We start from the raw sequence: 20,453 nt of genomic DNA on the forward strand, positions 1-20,453 counted from the left end.
TGCTGTCCCGGTGCTGAGGGCTCCGTGTTTCCCGCAGGCTGGTGGTGGGAGCTCCGTACGAATCCAACGGGCAGCAGAAAACCGGAGACGTCTACAAGTGCCCGGTGCTGAGTGACAGCCACGGGAACTGCACCAAGCTCAACCTGGGTATCCAACGGCTCCCGCGCATCCCAAACTGCCCCTGGAAAACCGGATGGTGGGAAGGGATTCCTCCCGGGGAAGGTGGAATTCCCAGAGAAGCCCCTGGATCCCTGGGAGTGTCCAAGGCCGGGTTGGGATGGGGCACCCTGGGATGGTGGAAGGTGGCACTGGATGGGCTTTAAATTCCTGAATTATTCCATGATTCCCGGTTTGCTTCCCAAAGGGGGGGCTCTGGCTCGTGGGGAGCTGCGTTTTCCAGAGGAACGGTTGGATCAAGATTTGGGACACAGCTCAGGGACCAATCCCATCTGGGACTGGGGGCTGTTCCCAATTTCTGGGCTGTGCCATGGAGAAAACAGGGATTCCCCGGGAATCCAGGATGAGGAGCTGAGCCCTCCAAGGGGTTTCCTCCTTTCCAGCTCCCAGCCTCATTCCCAAAACAATTTTCCTTCCTTGGCTGTTCATCTAGGAAAGAACCCAATTCTCACCTTCCGAAAATCCCCAAAGCCTGGAGTGAAGCTGGCAGAGATTCCTCTCCGGCACACCATTCCTGGCTGCTCCGGAGATTCCAGGGCCATTCCAGATTTCCTGGGAATGTCCCTGATCCAATCACCTTGCACAGGGATGGATCAGCCATGAGCCCGGGAATCCAGGATGAGGAGCTGAGCCCTCCAAGGGATTTCCTCCTCTCCAGCTCCCAGCCTCATTCCTGAAAAATTTCCCATCCTTGGTTGTTCATGTGGGAAAAAATCCAATTTTTCCAACATTTTGTCACCTTCCAAAATTCCACAAAATGTGGAGTGAAGATTCCTCTCCAGCACAAAATTCAGAGATTCCAGGGGCATTCCAATTTTCCCGGGAATGTGCCTGATCCCAGACTCTCTCCCAAGGATGGGTGACGCTGGTTTTTTCCAGATTTTTTCTCACCTCCCAAAAATCCCCAAAATCTGGCGTTTCGCCAGCAGAGATTCCTCCCTGGCACATAATTCCTGATTGCTATGGAGATTCCAGGGGGTGTTCCAGATTTCCCGGGAATGTCCCCGATCCCACCCTCTCTCCCAAGAACGGCTGATGTTGGGTTTTCCAAACCTTTCCTCACCTTCCGAAAATCCCCAAAACCCGGAGTGAAGCTGGCAGGGATTCCCCTCCGGCCCACCATTCCCGGTGGCTGCGGAGATTCCGGGGGGCCATTCCGGGTTTCCCGGGCGTGTCCCTGACGCCAGCCTCTCTCCCAAGGGCGGGTGACGCTGTCCAACGTGTCGGAGCGCAAGGACAACATGCGCCTGGGCCTGAGCCTGGCCACCAACCCCAGGGACAGCAGCTTCCTGGTGAGCAGCCTTCCTGGGAATGTGGGCTGGGAGCTTGGGAATGTGCACCGGCACGGGAAGGGGGCGGGAGGCTCCTCCCGGTGGGGGTTTTTGTTCGTGGAATGTTGGGGGGATCTGTAGGGATCTACGGACGAAATGAAATGAAATGTAACGAAATAGAATGAAATGGAATTAAAATGAAATTAAAAGGGGAGAAAATGAAATCAAAACAAAGCGCGTCCACGGAAAAGGGTTTTCTCGGGAATGTTGAACCAAATCCTGCTTTTTTTGCCCCGCCAGGCCTGCAGCCCCCTGTGGTCCCACGAGTGCGGCAGCTCCTACTACACCACGGGAATGTGTTCCCGCGTCAACTCCAACTTCCGCTTCTCCAGAACCGTGGCTCCAGCCCTGCAGAGTGAGGAACAAGATCCCGTCTCCCATCCCCGTCTCCCATCCCCGTCGTCTCCCATCCCCGTCGTCTCCCATCCCCGTCGTCTCCCATCCCCGTCGTCTCCCATCCCACTTTGGCCACACAAAACAAAGCCCTCGTTGACCAGGAGTTAAACATGTTGGAATTTGGGAATCTGGAGTCGGGATTTTTCCTTTCCTGGAGCTGGGAAGGATTCCCAGAAGTCCGTCCCGCTCCTGGGAGCTCTTCATCCCATGGGATGTGATTCCCCAGCTCCAGAACCCCTCTGGTGTTGGTTAATTCCCAGGGTGGATGGGCTGGGAAAAATGGGATTTGGGGGGTGGGATCAAGGCAGGAAAGGCAGAACCCACCACCAAATTCCCAGGGCATAAAGAGGGGCTTGGAAAAATGGGATTTTCAGGATCAAGGCAGTAAAGGCATCATGGAATTCCCAGTGTAACTTCCTTGTTACGTTCCAGCCCTCGCTGCCAAGGGTAGCTGGGATGTTAGGGAATTTTAGGAAGTGCTCATTTAGCGGGATGCAGGGTGGGTTCCTCTCCCTGATTCCCGGGATGGGATGGAGATGGAGGCCTGCAGAGGATCCCAGTGATCCATGAGTGACTCCAATCCATGGATTCTTTCCTCTGTAAAAACCTGCGGGGTGAAAGAGCAGCCGGTAAATCTCTGCAATCCAGGAGCATCCAGCACTTTTCCAAGGAACCCTATAAAAACATCCGCAAGACGGAGACGATCCTCAGCAATTTTCCCCACTGGAAAAAATATCCCTAAATCCTTCCTGCTCCGGCTGCAGAGCCGAGCCCTGGGGTCCCCTCTGGGGTTTTTGGCTGCCGAGGGTTTCATGGGAAGGGAGGAAATGCCCGCCTTGCTTTCCATGGCAGGGCTGGGAATGACTCAGGGATCAGGAACGGCTCTGCGGGAGCAGCGGAGCCGGACCCTGCTCCTCTTTGAAGTGTGGAATGACATTAGACGGGATCAAATTCCAAAGCTGAATCCCAAATGATGCCTCTGAGTGTTATTCCTAGGAAGCGATCCCATCTTTTCCCGGCAGAGAGGATTCCTGTGGCTTCTCCCCACCTTGCTGGGGCCCAAAGTTTCTTTCCCAAATTATTGAAATCAGGATTTTTTTGATTTGCCCGAGAAATCCCAAGAGGAAGTCCCAGGATGGGAACGAAGCCGTGAACCTGCCCCTTTTCAAGAGGAGTTTTAATAAATCCCTGGATTTTCCACAGGATGCCAGACCTACATGGACATCATCATCGTTCTGGATGGATCCAACAGCATTTATCCCTGGGTTGAAGTCCAGCACTTCCTGATAAATATCCTGAAAAAGTTTTACATCGGTCCTGGACAGATCCAGGTGAGGCCCTGAACCATTTGTGTCATCCCAGGGCCATTCCCAAAGTCCCTTTTCTGTCAAGCAGCTGGAATTTGTCAAAATATTGGGATTTTTGACTCATCCCATGGGAAGAAAACGCTCCCATAGCTAAGTGAGCTACGGAGGGATCCCACATCCCAGTGGGAACAGGGAGGATGAAACCCCATGGAAAGAAGCTCTCCATGCTCTTGCTCCGAGTAATCTTGGGTTGATTTAGGCAGGAATTTGATCAGAAACACCCCAAATTTTCCCAAACAACCCGGTTTGGTCCCAGCTGGAGATGCTGTGGGTCCAAGCCGGGATGGTGCAGCATGGCACCATCCCAAAACTTGGGAGCAGAGCAGGGGGGTAGAGCCATAAAACTGGGAATTATCAATGACCCCATGGAGGGAAAACTGGGCCGATGGAATTTCAAAAGGAATGAGCGTAGGGAATTTCCCCCGCGGCTGGCAGCGCTGTTGGCGGGCAGGACCCGGTGCCGTTGGCCTTCCTGGCGCCATTCCCGTCGTTCCCAGGTGGGAGTGGTGCAGTACGGAGAGGACGTGGTCCATGAGTTCCATCTGAACGACTACAGGTCGGTGCAGGAGGTGGTGGCGGCCGCCAGCCACATCGAGCAGCGCGGGGGCACCGAGACCAGGACCGCCTACGGCATCGAGTTCGCGCGGTAAAACCCCGCCCGGCCCGCTCCCATCCCCGGGAAAACCTTCACATCCACGTTTTGTTCCCTAATTCCCTCTCCCTTTGTTCCCCTTGCCGCCCAAGAACGGGGGAATCGCCGGGGGTTTGTAGGAAAACGGGATTTTGGGGGAAGCTTTGCCAGTGGCGCTTCCCAAAATTGTTCCGTCCTTGTTTGCAGCTGGGGCAGGCTCTGGAATTGTGGCCTCTTCCCTGGAAGCTCCCAGTCCCCAAATTCAGGCCCAGGTCCTGGAGCTCTCCTGGAAATCTCTGGAGAGTCCCCAGGAACTCAGGACAGCCGCACCTCCTCCCTTTCCAGGGACAAATCCTTGCTCCTGCAATTTTTCCAAGCAGTATTCCTGCTGGGAAACATGGAATTTTAGGTTGGAAAAGAGGTCAAAGATCAAGGCCAGCACTGACCGTGTCCCAGTTGCCACATCCATGTGGGTTTGGAAATCCCTGCAGGAATGGCGATTCCAGAGCTGCCCTGGGCAGCTTGGAATAGTTTTAGATGGATCCTGGCCAGATCCGAGCTAGGTCCCGAAGGATTTGTGCCACACGGAGTCCCCAGCCCTGCTCAGTGCTCCTTTTCCATAAAAATGCTGGAATTTGGGACCATGCCTTGTCAAAACTGTGGGATTTTGGGAGGGGTGGATAATGCGATGAAGAAATTTTCCCTGACAGGGAAAGGCCCCGAAGGCCAAGGCCAAACCCCGCTGGCCAGCTCAGGATCCATTCCCTCATCCAACTTTGTTGAATTACGGCCTCCTTCCTGCAAAAAGTGTGGGAATCCACATCCCAAAGCACTTCCCGAGGGTTCCTGCCCCTCCCCAGGGGGCAGCAGCCCCAGAGACCCCTCGGGGCGGGCTCGGTGGGGCGGCGGAGCCACCTCGGAGCTGGCGGGGCTGAGCAGCCCAGGGCATCTCTTCCCTTGCAGCTCGGAAGCGTTTCGGAAAGGTGGCCGGAAAGGGGCAAAGAGAGTAATGATTGTCATCACAGATGGAGAGTCCCACGACAGCCCAGACCTGGAGAAGGTGATCGAGGACAGCGAGAGGGACAACGTCACCAGATACGCCGTGGCGGTGAGTGGCGGCACTCCTGGGTTCTGGAAGTCCTGCGGAGCGTGGTGGTGCTCCAGGGATCCCAAAGCACCAGGACAGCCCATCCCCGCTGCTCCTGGAGCATTCCAAGAGGTCCTGTGCTCCAGGGATCCCAAAGCACCAGGACAGCCCATCTCCATTGCTCCTGGAGCATTCCAACAGGTCCTGGCCATCCCCACTGCTCCTGGAGCATTCCAAGAGCTCCTGTCCATCCCCGCTGCTCCTGGAGCATTCCAACAGGTCCTGGCCATCCCCACTGCTCCTGGAGCATTCCAAGAACTCCTGTCCATCCCCGCTGCTCCTGGAGCATTCCAAGAGGTCCTGTGCTCCAGGGATCCCAAAGCACCAGGACAGCCCATCCCCGCTGCTCCTGGAACATTCCAGGAGGTCCCTGTGTGCTCCAGGGATCCCAAAGCACCAGAACAGCCCATCTCCATTGATCCTGGAGCATTCCAACAGGTCCTGGCCATCTCCATTGCTCCTGGAGAATTCCAAGAGCTCCTGTCCATCCCCATTGCTCCTGGAGCATTCCAAGAACTCCTGTCCATCCCCACTGCTCCTGGAACATTCCAAGAGCTCCTGTCCATCCCCACTGCTCCTGGAGCATTCCAAGAGCTCCTTGTGGCTGGTGCTGCTCTTGGGATGCTCAGCTCGGGATTCAGCTGCCGGAGCTGGTGCCAGAACCAGGGCCAGGCAGGACCCCAGATTCCATGAGGAACATCCAGCAGGGAGGAATTTTTCAGCAGTTCCTCTGTTTGTTCCCACAAAGGGGTGTCAGATCCGAGGATGGGACTTCTCCCACGTGGACTTTGGGATGGTTTTATCCATCCTGGGAAAACGTCCCGGAGGAGCTGCTGACCCCCCCATCCCCGGAGGTGTCCAAGGTTGGACAGGGCTTGGAGCGTCCTGGGATAGAGGAATGTGTCCCTGCCTATGGAATGGCATGAGCTTTAAGATCCCTCCCAAGCCAAACCACCTGGGAATTCTAATTCCATGAAAGTTATTCCCAACCAGGTCCTGGGTTACTACAACAGGAGAGGAATCAACCCCGAGGCCTTTCTGAACGAGATCAAATTCATCGCCAGCGACCCCGACGACAAACACTTCTTCAACGTCACCGACGAGGCGGCCCTCAAGGACATCGTGGATGCCCTGGGAGAGAGGATTTTCAGCCTGGAAGGTGAGGGATGCTCCTCCCCGGAGGATTTTCAGCCTGGAAGGTGAGGGATGCTCCTCCCTGGAGGATTTTCAGCCCCAAAGGTGAGGGATGCTCCTCCCTGGAGAGAGGATTTGTCAGCCTGGAAGGTGAGGGATGCTCCTCCCTGGAGAGAGGATTTTCAGCCTGGAAGGTGAGGGATGCTCCTCCCTGGAGAGAGGATTTTCAGCCCCGAAGGTGAGGGATGCTCCTCCCTGGAGAGAGAAAGAAAGGATTTTCAACCTGGAAGGTGAGGGATGCTCCTCCCTGGAGGATTTTCAGCCCCAAAGGTGAGGGATGCTCCTCCCTGGAGAAAGAAAGAAAGGATTTTTCAGCCTGGAAGGTGAGAGATGCTCCTCCCTGGAGGGATTTTCAGCCTGGAAGGTGAAGGATGCTCCTCCCTGGAGGATTTTCAGCCCCAAAGGTGAGGGATGCTCCTCCCTGGAGAGAGAGGATTTTCAGCCTGGAAGGTGAGGGATGCTCCTCCCTGGAGGATTTTCAGCCTGGAAGGTGAGGGATGCTCCTCCCTGGCACGTCCCAGGGCTGGGAATGTGCTGCCGATCCTTCTTTTCCCCGAATTCGGACGCGGCTTCCGCAACATCGGAGCCTAAAATCCTGCTTGGAGGATCTTCAGGTCTGAGGAAATGTCTTTATTTGGAGCGGTTGTGTCCCTCGGATATCGGGAGCGGAGATCCCTTTTCCAAAGGACACACCTCGTTCCAGCCAGAGGAATTCCGGTGGCTTTGATTTTTCCTTTTTATAGAAAGCCTTGGAGGTTTGGTATGGGGGGAATTTGGGCGTCAGTGTCTTCCTCATCCATCAAATTCCAGGGCTGCAAACAGGAAAACCCACACACAGGAGCTTCCTGGGGTGCCAGACATCAGGAGATTATGGGAATAACGTTGGGATTTCGGGTTTATTGGCTGAAACGAAATATCAGGAAATATTTCTGTCTTAAATGTCAGCTCTTGTGACAGCTTTGTCCCTCTCCCAAACCAAATTTATCCGAATTTCAGAGGAAAAATGCAGCCTGGAATGAGCAGCTGGAACAGAAGATGGAGGGCCGGCTCTGGGAATGAAACATCTTGAATTTGGGGGATTTTGGCTCAAACCAGCGCGCAAACTCCCCACAAGTTTCCCAGTTTTCTCTGTCCAGCCTGGCGCTTCCCTGTGGAAGTTGCCCCGGATGAGGAATTCCCCCAGTTGGAATTACGAAGGAAAAACCTCCAAATCCCCAGTTCTGGGAGATCTGCATCCCAGCAGAGCTCCCAGATTCCCTAACAGCACGAGGCTGTGGAATTGGGGGATTTAGGGAGAAATGGGATCGTCGGGAGGATGTGGAGCTGCCGGAGCAATTCCAGAGGAGCTGTTCCAGGAAAGCAAAACTCCCTACTAAACACAAACCCCATTTTTTTTGTTTCAGGAACCAACAAGAACGAGATCTCCTTTGGACTGGAAATGTCCCAGACTGGATTTTCATCCCACGTCGTGGAAGTAAGACAGGAAATGTGGGAATTTTTTCTTTTTTTTTTGCTCCAGGTGGGAGATTGGGATTTGGGACAAATTACTGATTACGGAGTTGAATCCCTAAATGAGGATAAGGAATTATCTGGATTATCCCGTGGGAAAGGGAGGTGTTGGGAGACCTGAGCATCCCTTAGGATCTGCAGCAGATCCTCCTGGTGCCGTGACCTCTTGGGAAGGACGTGCTGGGGTGTCCACGGAAAAAGCTCTTGGGAATTCCTGGGGAGGAAAAACACACTGGGAAAACAGGAATAGGGTGGAAGCGTCATTCCAGCAGTTTTAAAACCCTCCAGCATTCCAGGTGTTTTTGGAAGAACGGTCTGTGTGGGATCAGAGGGATGGAATCGCCTCCACTCGGGAAGAGATCCCACCAAACCACTCCTGTGTTCCCACAGGACGGGATCCTGCTGGGAGCAGTGGGAGCCTACGACTGGAACGGAGCCGTCCTGAAGGAGACCAGCAGTGGGAAGGTCATCCCTCTGCGGGAATCCTACCTGCAGGAATTCCCAGAGGAGCTGAAAAACCACGGAGCCTACTTAGGTGGGAAAGCTGAACCAGGCCGTGCTGCCCCCGGCAGGGGGAATTCGGGATTTTATCCCTAAAAAGGAGGAAGCACGGGGAATTCCTCATGGGAGAGGTGTGGGATGCAGCACAGGAGCATCCTCACCTGGGAAGAGCCCGGCTCCAGCCCCGGAGAGGGGCACAAATGGGATTTAAATCCAGGAGCAGCCGAGCCGGCGGGTTATCCGCAGCTTTCCTTGGAGCGGTTTCAAAGCGCTGATGGAATTTCATGCCTAGGCAGGAAATACCTGCTGGGTTAATCCATTCCATCTGCAGCCACTGGAGCTCTGGAATAAAAATATCAGCCTGGATTGAGACATGCAGCCTCTCCTCGGAGATGTGGCTGTGCCGGGACAGGGGAGAGAGGTGGGATCCTGTGGGATCAGCACCTCAAGGCTCTTCCCTGGGAATGGGGACACGTGGATCATCCGTGGGGTGACAGCAGAGTGTCCCCCGAGCTGGGGTGGCTGTGGGTGTCCCATGGGAATCCCTGCAGGAGCCCAACTGGGCTCTCTTTACCACTGCCTGGAGTGAGAATTCCGGGAATATCGAGGAATGCTGGCATATCCTGCTGAGGAGCAGCCTGGGGGGCTCAGGGCTGATGCTGGGTTTAGGAATATCCCTCCAGGAGGGGCATTTTTAGGGAAAGAGGGACCCCAGGTAAGGCTGGTGAGCAGGGAAAGGGGTCGGAAAATCTCTGGAGATACTCAAAACTCAACTGGATGTGATTCCAGGGAATGTGATTCAGTTTCACGATTGGCCAGACACTGAGTTACAGAGAATCCCAGAATCCCGGAATGCTTTGGGTTGGAAAGGGACTTTAAAGCTCATGCCATTCCACCTTCCCCTATCCCAGGTTTCTCCATGCCCCATCCAGCCTGGGATTGGAACATTCCAGCCACAGTTTCACTGGGCACCCAAATCCAATTCCAAGGATTTCACTGGAATTTAAACCTGAGCCTGAAGGTTCAGGATCCTGGACTTGGGGTTGAAAACCGGGATTTGGCAGCCCCAGCTTTATATTCCCACAAAATCCAGTCTGCAGCCATGGAAGTGCCGCAGCCCAGGGGGTGATCCCAGTGGGAAAAAGGGATTGCTCGGGGTCCCTGGCTTAGGCAGGGTTATTTCCATCAAGAGGAATGGTTTTGATGGATTCATGGCTTTTCTTGGACTGGGAATGCTGACATCAAGCACCAGGAAAGCTTTCCCTGCCCGGCGTTCCCGGAGCAGCGGGAGCTGCAACTTCCCAACACTCGGCACCTCACCAGTGTCTGTCCAGCTTGATGTGAGCCATGAAATAAAACACCCAGGAGTCCGGGAATTGCAGGAATTGGGCTCACCTTCGCTAAGAGAAGGATTTGCACAGGAAGTGGGGATCAGGCAGGGCCCAAACTCCCAGCACAGCCCCGGCGCGGGCTCGGAGGCACCGGGGCCCATTTGGTGATTGCATCTTTGCAAAAATCCCGGATTTTAGGCTTCCCTTTTTGGGAAGGGGCCAGAGCTGTGTCAGCAGCTGGGGGCTGATGGGAAGCAGAGCCTGGGAGCAGGCAGGGAATTCTCACTCCATCCCTTCCCAGGTTACACCGTCTCCTCGGTCATCTCCACCAAGCACGAGCGCATCTACGTGGCGGGAGCGCCGCGGTTCAACCACACGGGCAAGGTCATCCTGTTCAACATGCACAGCAACAGGAACCTCACCATCCACCAGGCCCTCAAGGGAGAGCAGGTAATTCCTGCCGGGAATGCCGCGCCGCTTTTCCGCCCCCCCCCCCCCCCGTGGAAAAATCAACCCTCTCCCGTGGTTTTCCCGAGCGGGAACGGCTGGGAAGTGCCACACAGCCGCGGGTGTGCCGCTGTCCTGGTTTGAGAGGACAGGTGTCTGCTGAGGAGGGCAGGAGCCTGCCCTGAAATGGAAAATGGAAACCCCCTCCCACTGGATTATTGTCATTTTGAAATTTAGGGGCTCTCAGGCAAAGATGTGGGAATAGGAATAACAGTTCTTTATTAGGGAAAATAAAAATGCAAAAGTACAAAAAAGAAAACAAGCCACTGCCAGAGTCAGACAGGCCCTGTCCCCTGTGTGTCAGGGTGGTGGCACAGCCCATCCCAGAGGGGCTCAGGGTGGTGGCACAGTCCCATCCCAGGGGGGCTCAGGGTGGTGGCACAGTCCCATCCCAGGGGGGCTCAGGGTGGTGGCACAGTCCCATCCCAGGGGGGCTCAGGGTGGTGGCACAGTCCCATCCCAGGGTGGCACAGTCCCATCCCAGGGGCTCAGGGGGTGGCACAGTCCCATCCCAGGGTGGGCACAGTCCCATCCCAGGGGGGCTCAGGGTGGTGGCACAGTCCCATCCCAGGGGGTCTCAGGGTGGTGGCACAGTCCCATCCCAGGGGGGCTCAGGGTGTGGCACAGCTCCATCCCAGGGGGCTCAGGTGGGGGCACAGCCCCATCCCAGGGTGGCACAGTCCCATCCCAGGGGGCTCAGGGTGGTGGCACAGTCCCATCCCAGGGGGCTCAGGGTGGGGGCACAGCCCATCCCAGGGTGGCACAGTCCCATCCCAGGGGGGCTCAGGGTGGTGGCACAGTCCCATCCCAGGGGGGCTCAGGGTGGTGGCACAGTCCCATCCCAGGGGGGCTCAGGCTGGTGGCACAGTCCCATCCCAGGATGGCTCAGGAGGTGGCACAGTCCCATCCCAGGATGGCTCAGGGAGGTGGCACAGTCCCATCCCAGGGGGGCTCAGGGTGGTGGCACAGTCCCATCCCAGGGGGGCTCAGGGTGGTGGCACAGTCCCATCCCAGGGGGGCTCCGGTGGTGGCACAGTCCCATCCCAGGGGGGCTCCGGGTGGTGGCACAGTCCCATCCCAGGGGGGCTCAGGGTGGTGGCACAGTCCCATCCCAGGGGGGCTCAGCCCTCCTGCAGTGCCAGCTGTGGCTCTGCTGGAGCAGGGATCCTGCACAAGGGGGGAGTTTTCCTCTGCAGCTCCAGGGCTGCTGGAGATGGGCCTGCTCTCCCTCTGGGAATGCAGGGCAGCAGAAAGCTGCTCCTCTGGGAATGCAGGGGGCAAAGGCTGCTGGGCTGTTCCCAGCACCTCAGATTGGATCCAGGGAGGAATGCTTGGCTCCTCCCCTGGGCAGAGCATCTCCCATGGGATGGTGGGATTTGATCAGCCCTGCAGGGACACTCCCTGGCCACGGACAGCAGATAATTAATAATTAATGGCCCATGAACAGAAGATAATCAATAATTAATGGTCCATGAACAGCAGAGATCTCCTGGAGGGAGGATGGGCTGTGGGAGAGGTAAAGAAAACTGAACAGGAACAGGAGATGACTGCCCAGCTCTGACAGGCGGGGATGGAACACACACAGCCCCATTTCCATCCAAGAGAGCCGGTTGTGGCTGCATCCACTGCGTGGCTGTGGCGGGGCTGGGCTGTCCCTGTGGATCCAGGGGATCCAGGGGGATGGTGGCACCATTCCCACCCCGTCCTGCCTCGCCCAGATCGGCTCCTACTACGGCAGCGAGATCAATTCCCTGGACGTGAACGGCGACGGCGTCACGGACGTGCTGCTGGTGGGCGCGCCCATGTTCTTCAGCGAGGGCAGGGAGAGGGGCAAGGTCTACGTGTACGCCCTGCACGGGGTGAGTGGCACCTGGGGACATGGAGGGGACAGCTGGGGACAGCCTGGGGACATCGCGGGTGTGTCCCTGCCAGGTCTCAGGGGAGGGGTGGAATGGGGTCTTTGCCACATGGGAATGTGGGTGTCCCTCTGGAGAAACCATCCCCAGCCAGGGGAGTTCTGAGACCTGCTCCCTCCTGGGAGGGCTCAGAGCCCCTTCCAGAGCCTAAAGGGGCTTCCCTCTGGAAGCTGCCCTGGATGAGGAATTCCCCCAGTTGGAATTATGAAGCAGATAAAACCCTGCCTGGAGCATGGAATCCCCATGCCCAAAGTACTTTATTACTTATGTAATAATAATAATAATGATAATAATGATAATAATGATAATAATGATAATAATGATAATAGTGATAATAGTAATAATAATAATAATAATAATAATAATAATAATATTCCATAAATATTAAATATAAATTTATAAATTATATTGTATAATTATTTATACATATAAATTTATTCCACCTGCCTGGAATCCCCACACCCAAAGTACTTTATTATTATGGAATAATAATAATAATAACAATAATAATAATAACAATAATAATAATAATAATTATTATTATTATTATTATTACTATTCCATAAATAATATGGAATAACAATGATAATTATTATTATTTAATGATGAAAATTATATAATAATATATAAATATTATATAATTATAGTATTATTATTACTATTATTATATAATGATAAATATTATATAATAATATATAAATGTTATATACTTTTATTATTATTATATAAATAATATGGAATATTATTATTAATGATAATGTTATATACTTATATTATTATTCTTACTATTATTATATAATGATGAATATTATATCTATATAAATTATTATTATTATTATTATTATTATTATTATTATTATTATTATTATTATTATTATTATTTATATCCCTACACCCAAGCACTTTTATTTTGTTATTGTTATCGTTATTCATTAATGAAATTTGTATTTATTATAGAATTTATTATGAGTATGGGATGTTTGTTGTTACGGAATTTGTATTTGTTATGGAATGTATTATTAATATGGAATTATTATTATTATTATTATTGTTGTTGTTTATTATTATTATTATTGTTATTATTATTATTATTATTATTATTATTATTCTTATTATTATTATTGATTATTATTCATTACTTACTATATTACTTATTACTTATGTGCTGGCTCGGTGGGGCACAGGGCTCCTCATTCCCCAGGGATGTGCTCCACAATCCCCCATCCCTGGGAATGCTGCCCCTCCTTCCTTGGAGGATCCCTCCCGCACCACCCCACTGTTGGCTTGAGGCTTTCTCCTCTTTCCAGCCTCGCTGCTGATGCTTTGGGAATTTTCTTCCTTCCTCTTTTTCCCTGGCAGAACCTCTTTGTTCCCAGCGGAGCCCTGGTGGACCTCCAGAGTTACCAGAATTCCCGTTTCGGCTCCTGCATCGCCGCCGTCCCCGACCTCAACCAGGACTCCTACAATGACCTGGTGGTGGGGGCCCCTCTGGAGGACGAGCACCAAGGAGCCATTTACGTTTTCCTGGGATTCCAGGAGACCATCCTGAGGAAGTACAAGCAGGTGGGGCTTCCCCGTGCTTGGTTTTCCTCGTCTTTCATGGGAATAAATGCACTTTGTCCCTGTTTTAGGGACTGATGGAGCAGGACAAATCCACACAGGGGTTTAATTGTTAATTATCATGGACAGATATTTCCTCTTTTGAGGCATCCAAGACAAAAGGTTGGAATTCAAGCATTGGAACAGCGCTGGTGGAATCCCCATCCCTGCTGGGATTCAAGACGTGTGGATGTGGCACTTGGGGACACTTTGTGGTGGCCTCGGCAGCACCGGGGGGTGGTTGGACTCCACAGTCTTGGGTGGCTTTTCCAACCTGAATTATTCCATGGAATAGCGGGGGGAAAGGCTCGAAATTGGAGGCACTGTTTAGCAATCATTGCAAGGGATGGCTATGGATGCATTAATTAATTAATTAATTAATTGGTAATTTTAAAAATTAATTTTTTTTTTTTTTTTAATTTATTTATTTATTTATTTACTTATTACACTTTTGACAAATGTTAAATAGGCAGGGTAACTCCAGCAGAAGTCCTGGATGCTGCCTCCAAAGAGAAATTGCTCTCGAAGCAAACGCTTTCTCTTTCCCAAAGAGAAATTCCCTGGAAAACCGTGTGCAGCCCGTTCTCTTGGAACGGGGTGTTTCCAGCGGCGAGGCGGAGCCAGCCTGGCAAACCCTTGGCAGGCAGGGATGCTCCTGCTGGACTCCAGCCTGGATTGCTCCCGTTCCTTTCCAGCGGATCGCGGCCGCCGACCTCGCTCCGGGCCTGATGTATTTTGGGTGCAGCATCCACGGGCAGCTGGATCTGAACGAGGACGGGCTGGTGGACCTGGCCGTGGGCTCGCTGGGCAGCGCCGTGGTGCTCTGGTGAGACAGGGAGCTCGGTGCCCTCTCCCGCTTTCCTCTGCCCAAATCATGCCAAATTCTTCCCAGGAAAAACTGGTCTCCCGACGATCTGAGCCATCTTTCCTGAATAACCACCCCCTGCCCAGCGGGGCTGTGGCATCTCAATACCCTCGGGCCCTGAAAAGGTGCCAGGGTTCGTTTTCCACTGAGTTTCATCCATAGTTCTCCAGAAGTTCCAAATTCGTTTGTGGGGATTTGCCCAGGCTCCTTCCGGTCTGATTTAATCAAAGCAATATTTTCAAATTAATATAATAATTAATAATACTAACATTAATAATTAATGTTTGGCGAGCCCCTGGAAGCTGTTGGGATGGAGGGTGGCTGTGCCCAGCCGAGATGGGTCACCCTGGGCTCCGCCTGGAGAGCGCCTTTGCTCTTCCCAACCTTCTGCCAAAAGGAGGGAAAAGGAGTGAAAAAGGCAAACCTGGAGCTGTGGGAGACTCCAGGATGTCCCACCCCGGGCCGGAGCCCATCCCGTGCCCTCTCCCCACCCCGCAGGTCCCGCAGCGTGGTGCGGATCAACGCCAGCCTGCGCTTCGAGCCCTCCAAGATCAACATCTTCACCAAGGACTGCCGGCGCAACGGGAAGGAGGCCACCTGCATGAGGGCCTTCGTCTGCTTCACCGCCCTCTTCCTCTCCGCTCACTTCCAGGCTGCCAGCGTGGGTAAGGACAAAAGCCCAATTCCTGCCTCGCTCAGGTCTCCAGCCCCATGGAAAACCCAGCTTTTGGGATGGAGACCACCCCGGAGCTTGGGGGAGCTCAGGTGTCCCTCTGCCACTTTGGTGTCACTCATGTTTGTCCCGGTCCCGGCCGAGTCTCCGGGTTCTGGTGGTGGTTCTGCCAAAGGAACCCCCCCAGGATAAATCCCACCTCAGCCCTCACCTGCTCCCTGGGCTGAGCTCTCCTGGGATTTGCCTTTCCGTGCTCGGTGTGACGGGAATGTCCCCACGGTGAGACAGGAGAGGACGCGCCCGGCCCGCGCTCCGCAGGGCTCCTCCATCCCTCCCGCAGCAGCGGGACACATCTGCCGGCCAGATGTGCGTTTTCCACAACATCCTGGGGAATCTGTGGAGCTGGCCAGCCCTCCCGTTAAACCCTTGGATGGAGCCGTGACCCCGAGTGATCCCCGGCGGATTCCCGGGAGTCAGCGGAGCAGGGAAGCGATAGCGGCTCGGCCCTGGCCAGCCAACAGCAAACACTGTCCAAGGAAAATCAGGATCCAAAGCCAAGGAAAAACTCCCATTGCCCTGAGCAAGGGTTTTGTTTTGTGCTGACAAACCCAGCATTTTTCTCCCTGCTGCTGTCCCTGCGGGATAAAATCTGAGTGGGATTTCCTTGTTTATTTGATTTTACCTTCATTTCCCCTGGAAATAAAGAGTCACCCGCTGGATGAGCCCCTCTGCTCTGGAACCAGGCTGGGAGAGCTGAGGGTGTCCAGCCAGGAAGAGAGAAGGATCCAGAGAAACCTCAGAGCCCCTTCCAGGGCCTAAAGGAGCTCCAGGAGAGCTGGAGAAGGACTGGGACAAGGGATGGAGGGACAGGACACAGGGAATGGCTTTAGGCTGACACAGGGACAGATGCAGCTTTGGGAAGGAATGGTTCCCTGTGAGGGTGGGATGGGGCTGGGATGGAATTCCCAGAGCAGCTGTGGCTGCCCCTGGATGTGTCCAAGGCCAGGCTGGACAGGGTGTGGAGCACCCTGGGACAGGGGGAGGTGTCCCTCCCATGGCAGGAGCTGCAGTGAGATGAGATTTAAGGTCCCTTCCCAAACCATTCTGTGGTTCTCTGAAATCCCTGCTTGGTTGGGAATCTCCAGTTGCTTTCCAACAGCAGTGCAGGAACCAAAGGATCTCCATAAATCATCCAGGTGTGAGGGGTGAACTCCAGTTCCTCCAGACCAGCACGGGAGCACTTGAGAGGCAAACAATTCCACGCCTGCACAGATTTTACACGTGGCCTTGCAGTAATTCATTCCCAAAACTCCTCGCTTTTCCCAGAACTGCCTGGGATTTCCCTGGATTTCCCTCAGCAGGGAATGGGCGCTGGGGCCACTCTTTGCCCGGGGTTTGTGGCCCCGAGGGCTGAGCTGGGGCTGTCCTTGCAGGGCTCAGGTACAACACGACCATCGACGAGCGCCGCTACTCGCCCCGGGCGCACCTGGACGACGGCAGCGAGCGGGTGGCACCGCGGGCCCTGGTGCTGCCCGCCGGGCAGGAGCTCTGCCACACCCTCCCCTTCCACGTCCTGGTGAGTGCGGAGCAGGAGAGGTTCTCTCCAGCATCCCGGGGTGGGAACCAGCCTCATCCCGCTGGATTCATCCCGTTGGATTCCTCCCCGCCGGTTTGATGTGGTCAGGGACGGAGCTGCCAGCACGTGGCAGCTGCTGGGTCCCCAAGCGGTGACATCAGCCTCCACGTGCTCCGTTCCACCAGCCGTGTCCTCGGGGAGGGTTTGTGATCCTCAGCCCGGGGCCAGGCTGCTTTTCCTGCTCCAAAACCAGGAATGCCCGTGGTTTTTCCGTCGGGAATGGAGCGTCCCCGTGCCAGTGCCTGGTGGTGTCCCCCTGTGACCCTGAGGGTCCCACCCCGGGGTGCAGAGCTGGTGGGTCCCTCGCTCGCAGGGAGCAGCTGATGCACAAACCTGGCCAAGCCCAAACATTCCCAGGGAATGAGGAGAATCTCGTGGAAGCCAGGCAGGCCTGAGCTGCCAGACTGGCCCGGCCCCAGGTCCCGGCTGAACTGCCGTGAACTTTTGGGAAATTTGAGGCTGGAGATGGAGCTGGAGCTCGTGATTTAGCCCAAAAAACCTCTCCCTTCAGAGCATCCCTCTGCACCCCGGGCAAGGCATGGGAGGAGCTCCTAGGGGCTTCCAGAGGGCAGGGTGAGGTGGGATATTGGGAAGGAATTCCTGGCCGGGATGGAATTCCCAGAGGAGCCGTGGCTGCCCCTGGATCCCTGGAAGCATCCAAGGCCGGGATGGACGGGGCTCGGAGCAACCTTGGAGACGGGATCTGGTGTTTTGTTCCATCCCAGCCCTGGTCTGGGGCTGCAGGACAGGGCTGTGACCTTTGGGGACACCTGAGGGGCTGCCCCAGCCCAGGCAGCCCTGGGCCCCTCTCAGTGCTCTCCCCGTGCCCCAGGACTCGGCGGATTACGTCAAGCCGGTGACGTTCTCCATCGACTTCGAGCTGGAGCACCCCGAGCACGGCCCCATGCTGGACCACGGGTGGCCCACCTCCCTCAGGGTCTCTGTAGGTAGCAGCTGTCACCTCCCAAAGTGCCACCTCCCCGAGTGCCACCTCCCAAAGTGTCCACCTCCCAGGATGTCACCTCCCAAAGTGCCGCCTCCCTGGTGCCACTTCCCAAAATGCCACCTCCCCAATGCCACTTCCCAAAATGCCACATCCCCGAGTGCCACCTCCCTAAGTTCTACCTCCCAGGATGTCACTTCCCCGCGTGTCACCTCCCCGCGTGTCACCTCCCCAGGTGTCACCCTCCCAAAGTGTCACCTCTCTGGGGCCACCTCCCTGAGTGCCACCTCCCGAAGTGTCACTTCCCCAGTGCCACATCCCCGAGTGCCACCTCCCAAAGTGCCACCTCCCAAAGTGTCACTTCCCAAAATGACACCTCCCCGAGTGCCACCTAAGTTCTACCTCCCAGGATGTCACCTCCCTAGTGCCACTTCCCAAAATGCCACATCCCCGAGTGCCACCTCCCTAAGTTCTACCTCCCAAAGTGTCACCTCCCAAAATGCCACATCCCTGGTGCCACCTCCCTAAGTTCTACCTCCCAAAGTGTCACCTCCCAAAGTGCCACTTCCCAAAAGGCCACACCCCTGGCGTCAAATCCCCGAGTGCCACCTCCCAAAATGCCACCTCCCAAGTGCCCCATCCCTAGTTCTGCCTCCCAGGTGTCACCTCCCCAAGTGCCACCTCCCAAAGTTCTGCTTCCCAAGGCGCCAGGGCAGATTTATCTCCGGAAGAATTGTCACCGAGCCGCTCTCCTTGTCCCCTCAGGTCCCCTTCTGGAATGGCTGCAACGAGGACGAGCACTGTGTCCCCGACCTGGTGCTGGATGCCAGAAGTGACATTCCCAGTGCCATGTGAGTAGGTGACGCAGAGCGTCCTCCAGGAGCGTCCCCAGCTGGGGGAGGCCCCAAAAATCCAGCCCCAGTCTGTGTTCCCTAAATTCGGACCTCACTGCTCCTTCCTCCAGCACCGCCACAAGGTTCATCCGAGCCCTCCCTGAGGTGCTCCTTGGCACTTCTGAGCCTCTCCCTGCTCCCTGCCGGGAAGGAATCCGTGGTTTTTCGGGGAATCCGCAAACCAGCGAATATTTGGTGCCATGGTGATGGGTTCCAGGGATACAAATCAGGAAATACCAGGGAATAACTGCAAGGCTGGCATTACCCACCTGGCAATTACGGGCTTGACTCATGGAAATAATTCCACACTGCAGCTCCGTGGTTACAGAGCTATTGAAGGTTATCCCTGCATCCACAGGAGGCCCCGGAGCTGCTCCAAGGGCTGGAGCCAGGCTGGGAGAGCTGGGAATGTTCACCTGGAGAGGAGAAGGATCCAGGGAGAACTCAGAGCCCCTTCCAGAGCCTAAAGGAGCTCCAGGAGAGCTGGAGAGGGACTGGTGACAGGGAGGGAGGGACAGGACACAGGGAATGGCTTTAGGTGAAAGAGAGACAGATGGGATGTTGGGAAGAGATTGTTCCCTGGGAAGGTGGGGAGGTGCTGGGATGGAATTCCCAGAGCAGCTGTGGCTGCCCCTGGATCCCTGGAAGTGCCCAAGGCCGGGTTGGACACTGGAGATTGGAGCCACCTTTGCTGTTGGCATGGGATTTGATTTTTCCCTACATCCCGGCTGTCCCGAGCATTCCTAACAACGTTTGAGAAAGCGTCACACCATCGGCCAAAAATCCCCAAATTACGGACGATGGGAAAAATCCCCAATTCCTCTTTCAGCACAGCAGGACGGAGGGAGAGCAGGGGTTTGTTTCCCTGGTGGTAAAATCCCGGGAATGCCCCTTCTTGCAGGGAATTCTGCCGGAGGGCGCTGCGCAGGGGGGACTGCTCGGCCTTCAGCCTCTCCTTCGACGCCTCCGTCTTCGTCATCGAGAGCAGCAGGAGGAGGGTGGCCGTGGAGGCCACGCTGGAAAACCGCGGGGAGAACGCCTACAGCACCGTCCTCAACATCTCCTTCTCCAGGAACCTCCAGCTCGCCAGCCTGATCCCCAAGGTGAGCTCCCGGGGCACATCCAGGCTTTTCCAGAGGTGCTGCTCATCCCGGCCGGGGGAGGAAGCTGCAGCCTGAAGCAGAGCCCAAATCCGTCTCCATCCCTCATAAATCACAGCTGTTTATGGGCTCCGTTCCTAAGCACTTCCAGCTCTTTATTTTGGAAACACAAAAAGGTTTCGAGTTTTAAGAGCCCAAGCGAAGGTCAAACACAGAGGAAATTATTTCCCTCTATTTTTCTCCTGCAGTTGTTTAAAAATACTCCCTGCGCGTGGCCAAGTTCCCGTCAGGAGCGAGTTTCTGCAGCTGAGAAATAACTCCTGGAAGTAGGAGCTGGTCATGGGAACGTGGCCACAGCTCAGCACCGAGCCGGGCGATGCCACCTCTCCGTGGCTTTCCCTGGATGGTCCCCGAGTGTCCCAAAAATGTCACTGCCCCGCTCACTCGATCTCGGTGCGACTCCTCCCTGCTCCCAGCGAGGTTTGGGAATGTGCTGGTGCCGCTGAGCCTTCCCTCACCCCCCCATGACTTCATCCCCGCCCGCAGATCCCGTCTCCTTTGTTTTTCTCCGAGCCGTGCCAAAGGAAAATTGTGGGGCTTGCTGCCCACAAAATAAGAAAAATGCATTTTTTTGGAGGTTATTCCAAACGGAGTGAGGGGAGCCGGGAAAATCCCCGGGATGGTGGGGAATGGAAAACACCGAGCAGCCGTGGTTGTAGGGGATATTTGCAGCTGGC

At 54.9% G+C, this 20,453-nt stretch overlaps 1 protein-coding gene across 1 annotated transcript in view; it reads left to right on the top strand.

Moving 5' to 3' along the window:
• ITGA11 (integrin subunit alpha 11) overlaps positions 1–20,453 on the top strand; it is a 41,989-nt gene that overhangs the window by 10,103 nt on the left and 11,433 nt on the right. The window contains exons 3-20 of the mRNA XM_050978582.1: positions 38–147; positions 1,378–1,469; positions 1,749–1,863; positions 3,108–3,235; positions 3,769–3,917; positions 4,866–5,010; positions 6,043–6,208; positions 7,647–7,717; positions 8,143–8,287; positions 9,886–10,034; positions 11,810–11,950; positions 13,367–13,570; positions 14,302–14,432; positions 14,970–15,136; positions 16,578–16,720; positions 17,613–17,723; positions 18,489–18,574; positions 19,518–19,719. Of these exons, the coding sequence (XP_050834539.1) occupies positions 38–147; positions 1,378–1,469; positions 1,749–1,863; positions 3,108–3,235; positions 3,769–3,917; positions 4,866–5,010; positions 6,043–6,208; positions 7,647–7,717; positions 8,143–8,287; positions 9,886–10,034; positions 11,810–11,950; positions 13,367–13,570; positions 14,302–14,432; positions 14,970–15,136; positions 16,578–16,720; positions 17,613–17,723; positions 18,489–18,574; positions 19,518–19,719 (2,455 nt within the window). The remainder of the gene's footprint in view (positions 1–37; positions 148–1,377; positions 1,470–1,748; positions 1,864–3,107; positions 3,236–3,768; positions 3,918–4,865; positions 5,011–6,042; positions 6,209–7,646; positions 7,718–8,142; positions 8,288–9,885; positions 10,035–11,809; positions 11,951–13,366; positions 13,571–14,301; positions 14,433–14,969; positions 15,137–16,577; positions 16,721–17,612; positions 17,724–18,488; positions 18,575–19,517; positions 19,720–20,453) is intronic.

This window comes from Serinus canaria, chromosome 10, assembly GCF_022539315.1.
Source record: "Serinus canaria isolate serCan28SL12 chromosome 10, serCan2020, whole genome shotgun sequence".
Lineage (NCBI taxonomy): Eukaryota > Metazoa > Chordata > Aves > Passeriformes > Fringillidae > Serinus > Serinus canaria.